Source organism: Berghia stephanieae, chromosome 2 (assembly GCF_034508935.2).
Source record: "Berghia stephanieae isolate SIO BIC M18660-M18661 chromosome 2, UCSD_Bste_1.3, whole genome shotgun sequence".
NCBI classification, from domain to species: Eukaryota; Metazoa; Mollusca; class Gastropoda; order Nudibranchia; family Aeolidiidae; genus Berghia; species Berghia stephanieae.
This window is the reverse complement of record NC_088361.1, coordinates 16640380-16655379: the sequence shown is the minus strand read 5'-3', so window position 1 is coordinate 16655379 and position 15000 is coordinate 16640380. Positions and strand designations below refer to the sequence as shown.

At 35.5% G+C, this 15000-nt stretch overlaps 1 protein-coding gene across 2 annotated transcripts in view; it reads right to left on the bottom strand.

Moving 5' to 3' along the window:
- The window catches only part of LOC144966731 (protein white-like), a 70407-nt gene that overhangs the window by 34031 nt on the left and 21376 nt on the right, over positions 1–15000 (bottom strand). Inside the window, exons 5-10 of one of the 2 annotated variants that reach the window (XM_078903501.1) lie at positions 9953–10046; positions 6905–6997; positions 6267–6338; positions 4498–4689; positions 1546–1622; positions 69–140 (exon numbers count right to left, since the gene is read on the bottom strand). In XM_078903501.1, coding sequence (XP_078759627.1) covers positions 69–140; positions 1546–1622; positions 4498–4689; positions 6267–6338; positions 6905–6997; positions 9953–10046 — 600 coding nt within the window. The remainder of the gene's footprint in view (positions 1–68; positions 141–1545; positions 1623–4497; positions 4690–6266; positions 6339–6904; positions 6998–9952; positions 10047–15000) is intronic. The other variant, XM_078903502.1, reaches the window with a different exon arrangement.

Genomic DNA, 15000 nt, shown 5'->3' with positions numbered 1-15000 from the left:
GATTTGAGCACATTTAGTGGATATTGCGCTATATAAAGTTCAATTATATAATTATAAACATGTCTAACATTTCGAAAAAGTCGAGGGCATCTTCCGCGTACCCCATGAAGGCAATCCTTCCCTCTGACAATAGGATGATCCTGAATGGGGGGAGTAGGGGGGGGGGGGGGGGTTGGATTAAAAACGATAATTAATGATAATGGATTTTGATTCGTTCTTGACATAATGCTGATCGTGCGGTTATGTGTTCTAGTGGTATAACACTCGCTTTCCGATCGGAAGGTCCTGGGTTTGTTTGAGCCTTGCTCGGCGCATAGTTGAGTCCTTGGAGAAGGTTCTTTACTCACATTTTCTCACCGTACTCAGGTGTAAAATGAGTGCCTGGCCGTTATAACAGCGTTGTCTCTGTCCGAAAAAAAATTTGTAATATCGCCTAACAGGCGTCATGTCTCGTCCTACATATTATGTGTTGCTGTTGGCCAGGGACACCTTGTAAAGCGCTTTGAGCACGTTTAGTGGGTATTGCGCTATATAAAAGCTCAATTTAAAGCTCAATTTATTGAAAACTTACAGACTGTATTTAACAATATTTTGTTAAGTTGGGTATTTCAAGCATGAAATAAAGCTATTCACGACTCAAAGTGATGCTAAACTTTGAGAAGCTGTGGACTGTAGAATTCTTTTGACTGTGAAGCACAAAAAGCTGTCATATTTTTTGACATATGCGAAGACATGATAGTCTCGAAAAAAGGATAATGGAGGGATGAATTGAAGGAAAGAGAGGCAGAGGAAGACAAAGGAAATCCTGGACAGATGGCATCAAGGAAGCTACAGGACGGCGCATGGCAGACTGTAACGAGGCTGCAATGGACCGTGAAGGATGGAAGGCCATGACATCCGACCTCTGGAAAGAGATGGAACCCGGGTAAGGTAAGGACTGTAGAAAAATAATAAACATAAATGACTTCGAAAAAGAACATCAAAATATCAAACATGGAACGTTTCGGGATAAATAAAATCTTCTTCAGCCAAAAACGAAAACCAATGAAAACACCGTCAAAATAAATAAAATACCGTCGATCTATTTTTTATTTTTAGGAATGTACTTATGTTTTCAATTTTTGTTGTAGGCTGAAGAAGGGTTTTGAGCCCGAAACGTTCTTTGTTTTGATATTTTGTTCTTTTTTTTTTTTGGAAGCTGTTATATTCATTTTTGTTAATTATGTTTTTGGACTTGATATTTAAGAGCGAGCAATTGATGACAATAAATAAATGATAAACATATGAATAAAGGAATGAGTAAATGAGTGGATAAATTAATAAATATATAAATAAATATACTAATAAATAAAAAATAAAGAAAGAAGAAAATAATCGCTTCATAGAGAAAATAAATGGGGGTTCAATATAATTGTAAAGAGGTGTAAACAATTTGAAAGATACACTTTTAAAGTAACATTATTACCAGACAAAAAGTTGAAAGAAATTTGCAAAATCAGAGAAGAAAAGATATTGATTTAGTTCTCTCAAGACAAATCAACTCACTTGTTGAACATTGCAAAAAGTTCAGATGAAGGTTGATGTATAGTACACAAGATTGTCGACCCTCTACTCGCCATGTTCTGAAAGTCAATAGTCACCAATTAGCTCTCTGGCCATGGCAAACTTTGGAAAAACATGTGTTTAAAATTTTGGCCAGAAAATTCGTCCTTCATATATTGATCTATTTCAATGATCCTCATTCTGGTCAAAACTCTTCAAACCTGGAGAGAGAGTTTTTTGCCAAAGTGAAGGTCATTTAATTCGATCGATTTTTGGAGAAAGAGTTTTCTGACGAAATGTTTACATACGTGTTTTTCCCGAATACAACAGTTAACTGGTTAAAAGAGTAACTAAATAGAGTATATGGCCTTTTTATTTTCACTTCCAATTCTTAGTAAAACTTTTTATAACTCCATGGTATAGAGAATATGTCATCCACATCATAAAAACCGTATTCTGTGGGATGTTTTCTTTTATATGAAAATCGAATTTTCTGTTTAGAAAATACATAACTTGGTTAGGTGTATTTCAAAGAATTATTTGTTCCTGAATATTTTGATTTTTTTTTTTTACATTCTCGAATATAACTTTTGACAAGTATAAAATATTTATTAAAAATTGCTAAACTACGTGAGACAAAATAATTGTGTACATAGAATGGGAATAATACTTCGTTTAACACCAAACATACTGAAACACGTAATGGATTTAAGAGAGCTCTAGATGAAGAATTTATTAATCTAAGATTCGATTTTGATAGCTGACTCATGTGTTGCACATTTTCTATTCCAAATTCATAATTAAACGCGTAACTTGAATCTTAATGATTACACTATTATTCATTGCGTTTAAGGGTTTGATTAAATACTAAATGGTCTATTCCAGGGGAAAACTAGAATAACCCAGGTGTCAGCCGCAGTGCAGCGCCGTATATTGAGCTTCTAATGAGATTGGAACAAGTTTTTTGATATCACACTTTTGTTCCCTGTTTAGATTTACTTATTTTACCACTGATTCACACCGACATAAAACCGAATTGCGACAGTGGATTACAATTTATGTATCCCTATCTCATTGGAAGTGTAAAACCACTCTTCAGGAGGACTGGATACATACCTTGTGTAATTCATCCGTTAGTGTCAGAGTGATGGCATCTGTTTTCCTAGTCTAAAAATATGCTAGTCGTCAATAACTATCAACCATCCGCGCTCTTCGACGTGAACGTAATCCCTAAAAATCTGCCTATGCATCATGTTACTAAAATTATAGGTATGCGACCTTGTGGTTCAATATATTATATCCTATTCATTCTTCGTCCTCCAAAGTAGTGGTTACATACACACTTTCAATGATTTTGGAACCAGAAAAGTAGAAGGTGTGACGTCATGAGATTTTTGCCCTATTAAGGAGTGGATTACAGGAGGAGCAGAGTTCCGTCTTCCTGCAGCGGTTGAATGTCATGGAACTCCATTCTTCACGCTCAAGGGCCATTACCGAACAGTTGGTTATCTTTTTGCCAATGGTTGCCTCCACATTTCCTATCCTTGGTTTGCCCCGTGCCTCTTTCTGCCAGCTACTTTCCCTTCGAGCACCTATTTTTGGATGGTATTGTGTCTCCGAATGTGTCCATAATAAGTCAGTGGATTGTAAATATGGCTAATATAAAGTTAAAACACAGAAAAGCCTGAAATAATTGGATCAAGCGATTACAATCGCAGCGGGTGGCAGTGCCATGACGCAGCTGAATAGTCTTTTGGTTTGTACGCGAAAGATTTATTAGAATGCGACGATCGGCTGAGCTGTTTGCCCTTGGGCAAGTTACCGTGCCCTAGCTCATTTCGCGCCCCTGCATAATGGCACGCGGCTGGGTTATTCCAATCCATTAGAATAGACACTAAATACAAAGTTACTCTAATCTTGTGGATGGATTAGGGGAATTTTATGACTTCTCTATTTTTACACTGGGCGTCCTTGAGATAATCAATCGCATGGTGAAAAGCTTTGAACAGAGATATTGACAATTTTAGTCAAGAGGTCAATTTTTATGGAAAATGAGTTCTCATAAAAAAAAATTAAATCAAATATTTTTCTACATATTGATGAAATATTTTAATCGAATTCTACTCCTAAATATTTTATTTTATTTTTTTTAATGAAGGTAATTATTATACTTTATATCAACTCTTGTCAACTTTGGAAGCGATTTTCTCAAAATTAGCGTTTCACTCCCTCGCACGTCCATATGACCATACCTTCATGAAAAATCACTCGAGTTGCTTCAAATAAAGATTAAAATACTCAGGAGGGATTTCAAATGATGCAAAATTCACGCAAAACAAAAATTTTCACCATGCAACTGATTATGTCAGGGACGCACATTTAATTAGCAACGTACGACCTCGACTAATGTCCACTCTATGAGATGTCAGTCATTGTCTGTCTGCATGCGGCTATATGGTCTTGTGGTATGACACTCGCTTTTGGATCGGAAGGTCCTGGGTTCGAGCCTCGCTCGGCGCATAATTGAGTCATTGTTAAAGGCTTTTTACTCACATTCTCTCACCGAACTCGTAAATGAGTACCTGTCGTAACGTCCTGGGTTCGAGACTCGCTCGGCATATAATCTGAAAAGACTCTTTACTCACATTCTCCGCACTCGAGTTTAATGATACTGCGTAAGAGCGTTGTCTCTGTCGGAAAAAAAAATGATATTATCGCCTAACAGGTGTCATGTCTCATTCTTTATGTTTCGTGTTGCTGTTGGTCAGGAACCCCTTGTAAAGCGCTCTGAGCACATTTAGTGGATAATGCTCTATATAAAAGCTCATTTTTTATAATATAGTGAAAACTAATCATCCGAATGGCTATCTAAAACAATATGTAAAAGAACTGAGCGAAGTTAACTTCGTTCCTTTTATAGATATCAGCAATAGAACGGTCAAATTAATTCATCACCTGTAACGTATTCACAATAGTTTGGGCCATGAAAGAATCCAAACTAGATGTTGGTTCGTCGCAGAAGAATATCGGTGGCCCCGTTAACGCCTCCGAGGCGAAAGAGAGCCTCTTCCTTTCGCCACCAGATATGCCCTTCTTGCTTCCACCTGGCGTTCCGATACGATTATCGACACATTTGGTGAGACCCATCTGAAAGGTACACAATACTCATAATATAGATCTATGTGAAAAAAAAATTGACAAAGAGCTTAAATTATACTAGAAATATTCTTTTTTCATAATCAGGCTTTGATAAAGAACACGTGACTTAATGATTATGTCTATCAACATCTTTAGCCATGGGAATAGCATTTCAGCATTCTAATTTCACCTCGAAAACATGCTTACACTTTAAATTTAAAAAATGCAATCTCTTTTAAATAGACATCGTTGACTTTATTTTAACAGTAGCCTATTGACACTAAGCGTTTACGTAAAATAATCACTAGATCCGTCACCCGGATAGGACGTACCAACACACAGAAAACCATGCGTAACCTTGAACGATTTAGTATGATAGATATCATTTTGTGAGAACTAACCACCAAATTGACAGTCTAAAAACAATAACAAAGAGCTGAGTGACGTCAATTTCGTTCCTTTAATATATAATCTTGTTCATTTGGATTTGACTATACGAAACTGTTTGCATTGAAGAATATATTCCTAGTTGCTACTTCCGTCAGCCTCCTGATTACGGACTGAGTGATAATTACGTGTCCATGGGAATACCATCGGAGACGAAAGTATTCCTGTGATAATATTTACTATATGTTGGATATGTCATCAACAGAACAGAGTGTAGCCATATTAACGCTAGATAAAAACAAAAACCACTTGAGCTCAAGGCGCTTTACAAGGGGTCCATGCCAACAGCAACACTTAATATTTAGGACGGAACATGATGACGCCTGTTAGGCGACATTACAATTTTTTTTCGGACAGAGACAACGCTGTTAACGGTCAGGTACTCATTTTACACCTGACTACGGTGAGAGAATGTGAATAAAGAGCCTTTTCCAATGACTCAACTATGCGCCGACTGAGGCTCGAACACAGAACCTTCCGATACGAAAGCGAGTGTCATAACGATCATCGCATTATGTCTCCAATTTTAGGATTAAGGTATGTCGCCATCATGTCCAGCGTACAATTCTACTCCGCCAAACGTGGGTCATCTGATAATGCATCCCCCATCCATCAAAATTGACCTTCGCGAAGTCCCAGATTTGATAGTTTTTATCATATGAAGGTCATTTAAATCGATCGATATTTGAAGGACGAGTTTTCCAGAGAACGGACAGTTATCTGGGTAAAGAAGGACTTTGAAAAAGAGCATCAAGATGAAGGTAAAATATATTTTATAAATTGACGCAATGAATGGGCGGCTACGTGTTCTAGTGGTATGACACTCGCTTTCGAGTCTGAAGGTCCTGGCTGGGTTCGAGCCTCGCTCGGCGCATAGTAAAGAAGGCTCTTTACTCACATTCTCTCGCCGTACTCAGATGTAAAATGAGTACCTGGTCATTAACAGCGTTGTCTCTGTCCGAAAAAAAAATGTAAAATCGCCTAACAGGTGTCATGTCCCGTCCTACATGTTAAATGTCGCTGTTGGCCAGGGACCCCATTATAAAGTGCTTTGAGCACGTTCGTGGATATTGCGCTATATAAAAGCTCAATTAAAAAGTAAATCTGTATTATGTGATCAACACACAAATGATACAAACCTCAACTATGACCTCCTCTACTCGTTTGAGTCTGGATTTACGGTCCAAATGTTTGTCCATTCGGAGTAAAGCCTGAAAATAATAGATAACGTGTAGTAGGTATAACTAAATTACTATCATGAGTGAAATTGATAATTATCATAACATCTTTATTGCTCATAGAGGCAATTTTTCATTGTAAAATGGTTCCAGAATAATTATGTGATTGCAAGGTAATGAAGGATATAAGATACAACAAGGTGATATAAAATGTATTGTGAATTATCCTACTCACATACAATTTCAGTTGTTGAGTAACTATCATTTTCATTTCACTTTAAATTCCCTTTTATCTAAAAAATACATCTGTCGAGAAAACTAGTAAGATAATAAAACAATTGCTTGTGCTGTCTAAGGAATTTTATGAGGGTTTATAATCTTTCATGAAAATACATTTGTCTCATTGGGAAATAATATGGGAAGGAAACAAAATAAAGTTTCAAATCGTATATTACAACAGTATCTATAGATATCGATGGGGGTTGAAATAAAATAACAAATAAATACAATACCTACTTTAAAGCAAGACTAGGTACCACTGATGAGGACGGTGCAAAATGTTTAGTATGTTTATTACATTCCTTGACCAGGTTTCTTACCCTGAATTCAAGATGCTCTCGAACAGCCAGCGTCGGGATAAAAAGGTCGTTTTGTTGCACGTAAGCTGAAACATGTTTGATCCCTTCTTTGACCTGTACAGTATGATAAATAAAATCATGTGTTTTTTTTAAATATATCATATCATATCATATTATATCATATCATATCATATCATATCATATCATATCATATCATATCATATCATATCATATCATATCATATCATAGCATAGCATATATCATATCATATCATCATATCATATCATATCATATGATATCATATCATATATCATATCATATCATATCAAATAACATCACATCACATCACATCATATCATATCATATCATCTATCATATCATATCACATCATATCATATCATATCAAATCACATCATATCATATCATATCATATCATATCATATCATATCATATCATATCATATCATATCATATCACATCACATCACATCATATCATATCATATCATATCACATCATATCATATCATATCACATCATATCATATCATATCATATCATATCATATCATATCATATCATATCATATCACATCACATCACATCATATCATATCATATCATATCATATCACATCATATCATATCATATCATATCATATCATATCAATCACATCATATCATATCATATCATATCATATCATATCATATCATATCATCATATCATATCATATCATATCACATCACATCACATCACATCTATCATATCATATCATATCATATCATATCATATCTAATCATATCATATCATACCATATCATTTCATATATCATATCATATCAATCACATCACATCATATATATCATATCATATCATAACATAACATATCATACCATATCATATCATATCATATCATATCATATCATATCATATCATATCATATCATATCATATCATATCATATCATAACATAACATATCACATCACATCATATCATATCATATCATATCATATCATATCATATCATATCATATCATAACATAACATATCACATCACATCATATCATATCATATCATATCATATCATATCACATCATATCATATCATATCATTTCATATCATATCATATCATATCACATCACATCACATCATATCATATCATATCATATCACATCATATCATATCATATCATATCATATCATATCATATCAAATCACATCATATCATATCATATCATATCATATCATATCATATCATATCACATCAAATCACATCATATCATATCATATCATATAATATCAAATCACATCACATCATATCATATCATATCATATCATATCATATCAAAATTACATCACATCATATCATATCATATCATATCATATCATATCATATCATAACATAACATATCTTATCATATCATATCATATCATATCATATCATATCATACCATATCATATCATATCATATCATATCATATCATATCATAACATAACATATCATATCATATCATATCATATCATATCATATCATATCATATCATATCATATCATATCATATCATATCATATCATATCATAACCATATCATATCATATCATATCATATCATTTCATATCATATCATATCATATCATATCATATCATATCACATCATATCATATCATATCATATCATATCATATCATATCATATCATATCATATCATATCATATCATATCACATCACATCATATCATATCATATCATATCATATCATATCATATCATATCATATCATATCATATCATATCATATCATATCATATCATATCATATCATATCATATCATAATCATAAAGGGTTACATCGGCCAAAATACCTTTAGATACCCTGCTATTTTTGCAGATATAAATATGTGATAGATAAAAGGGGAAACAAGAAGAATAATTTCATGTAGTAAGAAAAAAAAGATAAATATAACCCCTTTTCTAAATAAGTTACTTTTAGTAAAACTACTTGGCCAGAATGTCACCCAAATTATGCAAACAATGAAATATTATTTTATCCTTAAATTATATACTTGATTGTATCGGCTTGCAATTAATTAGCCTTGAAGTGAGCAAAATATTTCTTTGTGCAGAATATTTTCATCTAGTTGAACCAAACTAATTTAACCAGTTAACTGCCGTACTCTGGAAAAACACATATTTAAAAACTTGGCCAGAGAATTCGTCCTTCAAATATCGGTCGATTTAAATGACCCAACCCCCCCCCCCCCCCAAATAAAAAAAAAAACATAAAAAACTGGTTGACCTGGGACCTCGCGAGGTCTTCAGTCAAAGGTTTAAGAATGTTTGCCAATATCAGGTAATTGAAATCAGTTGATATTTCTATTTGGGTTTTTTTGGAATGTATGTATGTTTTAATTTTTTTTTTTTGGCTGAAGAAGGGTTTTGATCCCGAAACGTTCGGTGTTTGGTATTTTGTTCTTGTTTAGAATCTGTTATTCTCATTTTTGTTTATTACTGCTCACAGATTAAAGAGTACACATGTTCCCTGACAACTCTGTAAAGACGAGGACGGAGGCATGAGAGGTATGGTGTTCGATCACCATTCGACTTTAGGGGATCATATCATTCTTTATATTTATTTTTTATTTTAAAAAAACAATTTAAAAACTTGAGCTTTTATATAGAGCAATATTCACTGAATGTGCTCAAAGCGCTTTACAAAAGGTCCCTGACCAACAGCAACACATAACACGTAGAACAAGACATGACGCCTGTTAGGCGATATTACAATTTTTCAGACAGGACAGCGCTGTTAACGCCCAGGTACTCATTTTACACCTGAGAACGTTGAGAGAATGTGAGTAAAGTGCCTTTTCCAAGGACTCAACTAAACTATGCGCCGAGCGAGGCTCGAATTCAGGACCTTCCGATCCGAAAGCGAGTGTCATACCACACACCACCTAGCCGCAAATGAAGAACATGCATGTACAATCATTATCACACTCATACCTTTTCATCGTGCCTCTCAATTTTTAACTGCTGTGTCCAATTAAAGGAAATCAAAAAGTAAAAAAAAAAAGAATTACCACCAACCTCGACACCGTTTAGCCTAAACTTTCCTGAAATTTGGTAGTCTTTGATGTTGCGGCTTGTGAGTACGTTTAGCAGTGTTGTTTTTCCAGAACCACTGAAAATGTTAAAACAAGAAAAGAAAAAGGAATCATAATTTGTAAAACAAGACGGGATCGCCATTTAAAGAATGAAATAATAATCAGACAATCTTCAAAGACAGGGGCTAAGGGCTAACTGACTCTGACGACCCGGTACTGCCGTCGTCTGCCGTCTTCTGCATAAAGACGACGGGCAAGGACAAAAACAAAGAATAAAGAGAAGAGCCGCTAGACCTACCCATACCAAGTCCGAAAAAAAAGAGCGGCAGAGGACGTCGGTGCTTGGTATTGGCGGGTCTCACGGCTCTTCTCTTTATTTTTAGTATTTTGTCCGCGCCCGACTGCAGAGTGAGGACGTTCAGTGCCGGGTCGTCGGAGTCAGTCTCCGGTGTGGATTAGCCCTAAGAGTAATTCCACCTAACTCATCTCGTCTGTGACTTAAGGATATAAAGTGTGTATAAAACAGTGCCAAAACAAAGCAAGAAAGAAAAATACAAGAAATGGAATCATCTCAAAAATATCGATCTTCCTCGGCTGTGGATCAAAAGTCAGACCTCTCCGGTGTAGAGAAACCCTATTTTGGAATTTTTATTTCTGTCTTGTTTTGTCTGGCACTGTTTCATACAAACGTTTTCAGACACAAGAGCCTGTTCCATAATTTGTCAAAATCTATAGACCACCGTCTGAAAACGGTTCGATTGTGGTTTTGTTGCTGAAAACTGAACTAATAGTTATAAATAATAGACCCCGGTGACGTCAATATGCTTCATTCAGAAAAATAAACTCACTCTCTTCAAGTATGAAATATTAAATTTCAATTTTGGATCATTTCATTCTTAAGTGACACTACGCACCTAGAGAATGTGGATTGTATAAAGTAATGAACAAAAATAAATATAACAGCTAGAAAAAAAGATCGAAATTAAACAAAACCAAATAGCCAATAACACAAATGATAAAAACATTGACACGTCACTTAAAATCCAAACGGTGGGCAAAACACTATTTTGGCATGTCTTGTCGACACAATGTGCCTAAATACACTTTCTGTTATCTGTATGGACTTTAAGTCATGTGTTAATATTTATACAGGCTGATTCTAAAAGAATACGCCAAAACAATCACGCAGTTGTAGCATTGTAGTGGACTGAAATAGTGGTTATTTGATAGAGTAATTACCTAAGTTGAATTGGGTGTTAAGAATACGCCAAAATAATCATGCAGTTGTTTAAAGACTAGATCATTGTAGTGGACTGAATTAGTAGTTATTTGATAGAGTAATTACCTAAGTTGGATTGGGTGTTAAGAATACGCCAAAACAATCATGCAGTTGTAGCCTTGTACTGGACTGAATTAGTAGTTATTTGATAGAGTAATTACCTAAGTTGGATTGGGTGTTAAGAATACGCCAAAACAATCACGCAGTTGTAGCCTTGTACTGGACTGAATTAGTAGTTATTTGATAGAGTAATTACCTAAGTTGAATTGGGTGTTAAGAATACGCCAAAATAATCACGCAGTTGTTTAAAGACTAGATCATTGCAGTGGACTGGATTAGTAGTTATTTGATAGAGTATTTACCTAAGTTGGATTGGGTGTTAAGAATACGCCAAAATAATCACGCAGTTGTTTAAAGACTAGATCATTGCAGTGGACTGGATTAGTGGTTACTTGATAAGAGTAGTTATCTAAGTTTGATTGGGAATACGCCAAAATAATCGTGCAGTTGTTTAAAGCCTATAAGCATTGTAGTGGACTGAATTAGTGGTTATTTGATGGAGTAGTCAATTAAGTTTGATTAGGCGTCAATTTCACCGCTGTTGTTAGTATAACTTCCAGTGTGGTTGAATTGTGGGAAGATCAATGAAAATGGCGACTCCTCAGCAGGAGGTTTTTTGTCCTCAGCAGAAGGCGTTTTGTTTGCTTGAGTTCGCCAAAACGATGTGTTGTAACGAAGCTTCCGGGCGGGTTTGCGACGGTGCACGAGCGCGGTAAAGACTTTGCGCATTGGATCGAGCGTCATAACCTCGGAATAATAATACAGTCCCCTCATGATCAAACATATGAGAATTAAATAATGTAGAAAAAACGGGTTTATTGACGAAAGACTTCATGGTGCTTAGCAAAAGCTTATGGCAATCATATCGATTGAAATGAAAATGATCTTGACCAACAGTTGCAACATATTTTCTGAAACCGATGAGTGAATAACCGTAACTACGGCGTAACGAAGGAATGTTTTGGTCTACCCAATATGGCGGAAACGGCCAATGGTTGGCTTCAGTATTATGACGTCATCTATTTTTATTCCAAGGTCATAACATAGTAGTGTGAGCACCATTAGAAACTGTTGCCAAATCAAACGCCATTGTCACGCTGCACCGTGCCTTCAGACCTGAATTTGGCATTGACTTTTCTTGGGGGGAGGGATGGAGTATGTTAAAGACCAAGTTCATATTACAACCACTTCCAGCAAGTATCCATGATTTAAAAGATTGAATGTGACATGCTGCGTCGCGATTGGGATGAATGGGCATGATCTATATTAACCTTCTACGTGCTCGTGGTCATTGGTCACATTGCAAAATGTGCTCAAAGTGACCCACTCAGTGAAAAGTGTTCACAGCTCTTTAAATATCTAACATCACAATTGGTCATTTGGTTCAGCTTGACACGTGGTTATGTTTATAACATTTGTAAACAAAGCAGCGTGTTTACATTTGTTAAGAAATATCCAATCGTTGGACAGCAACAAATCATGTGATGGATGACCTGGTTGAACGAAAACAAGAATATAGATCGCTCCCATTTTCATATCGGCTAGATGTCCGCGCTGCCGGTAGTGGCAATATTGAGCATTTATAAAATATGACATAAAAATTTGAAGGTGTGTACAACACATCTGTTCAAGCCAGTGTTTTGTATTGTTTTTTTTTTAATCGCGTGATAGTTTTGCCATATTATTCTTTTTGAATAATAACCGTGAGCCAGATATAACAAACCAACACACAAACTAATTATGTGTAACCTTAAACATTAAGTCTACTTAATACAATTTATTGAGAACTGCTCATAAAAATGGCTGGCGAAAAACAATAACAAAGAGCTGAAAGACGTCACTTTCGTTATATCTACATAAAGTATGATGTTGACGTCACTCGGGTCTTTGTTAATGCTTTTTTTGCCATCCGCATTTAGGAGTAATTCTCACTAAACGGTATTAACCAGACTATAAACATTCAATGTTACACATAGTTTCGTGGCGCTTGGCCAAGAAGCTCACAACATTGCCATCCGGAAGTATAGTGGACCAACACACAAAACTGTGTGTAACCATGAACTTTTATAGATAGTATGCAGATGACGTCACTCAGGCCTTTGTTATTGTTTTTGCCATCCGCGTTTGTGAGTTGATCTCACTAAACTGAATTGACCAGACTATAAAAGTTCATGGTTACACATGGTTTGTGTGTTGGTCCGTTATACTTCCGGATGGCAATGTTGTGAACTCCTTGGCCAAGCGCATTCTATCTATAGATAGTATGCGCTTGGCTAAGAAGCTCATAACATTGCCATCCGGAAGTATTACGGACCAACACACAAAACTATGTGTATCCATGAACGTTTATAATCAGGTTAATACAATTCAGTGAACATTACTCATAAACGCGGATGGCAAAAAATAATAACAAAGACCTGAGTGACGTCATCTTCGAACTATCTATAGTCTGGACAATACAGTTAAGTGAGAATTACACATAAACGTTGATGGCATAAAACCATAACAAAGACCCGAGTGACGTCAATTTCATTCTATCAATATACGACTGGCGGATTAAGTGAGTCTTTTACTTATCAGCATAGCATATATCTTCACCACCTATCTTTATCCTTAGATCCATGTCAATTCCAGTCTCGTGTTTGGAGTGAGAAGTGGAAGTGCTTTTAAAATCTCTATAACAATCTATGTCAAGTGGACAACGAGCTTGGTTTGAATAGTCACATGTGTGTGAAGAAATTATCGTCTTATAGATAGTATGAAGTTGACGTCACTCAGGTCTTTGTTATAGCTTTTCGCCATCCGCATTTATGAGTTATTCTCACTAAACTGTATTAACCAGACTCTCAACGTTCAAGGTTACACATAGTTTTGTGTGCTGGTCGGTTATATTTCCGGATGGCAATGTTGTGAATTTCTTAGCTAAGCGCATACTATTTATAACAGAGATGCCAACTATATGCGGAAAAAACGTATTATTACGCCTTTTTGATAATAAAATTACGAGTGCATGATTTTTTGTTCCGTACTTCGCCTTTTAGTCGTCATCAAGATCATGTGGGTGATTTAAACAATTTTTGTCTTTGTTTTTTTCTGAATCTGGTTTCACTGAAAACGGAAGAAAGCTGCATTTTCATAATCCACTTTTAGTTTATTTTGTTTTCTTGAGCCTTAACCAGCCAGAAGCGTCATTTTGGCAGAGGCAACTTTTACTAAATTTGTTGTGGAGAGAAATCTTGCAATAGCGATTGTTTATGATTTATGCTTCTTTTATTCTTTTTTATTTTTTTATACCTTTTTTTTCACAGTTACACCTTTTTCTTCAAAATCACATCACTTTTTAGTCAAAATTACTCATTTTCTTCAGTAGGAGTTGGTAGGTCTGCTTATAACTGTATTACAAGTAGTCATACAAGTACACAATCTTCATAACTTGGATATTTGATTGGTTTGTTTCTTTTGTTTTGTCTGGTTGTCTGGTGTTTTTTTTTTTTTTGGTTTTTTTTTTGGTCTTTTTCTTTCAATCTTTGGAATTTGGTCATCTTTTCTTGAGGGGGGAGGAGGAGGATTCGATTGGTTTGTTGCGTTTTGGGAAGAGGGGGGGGGGGGGGGGGGGGGGGGGGGGGGGGGGGGTTGTGGAACCCCCTTTCTCTTATCATGGTCTTATCTACACGAACTCATTACTTGAGCTT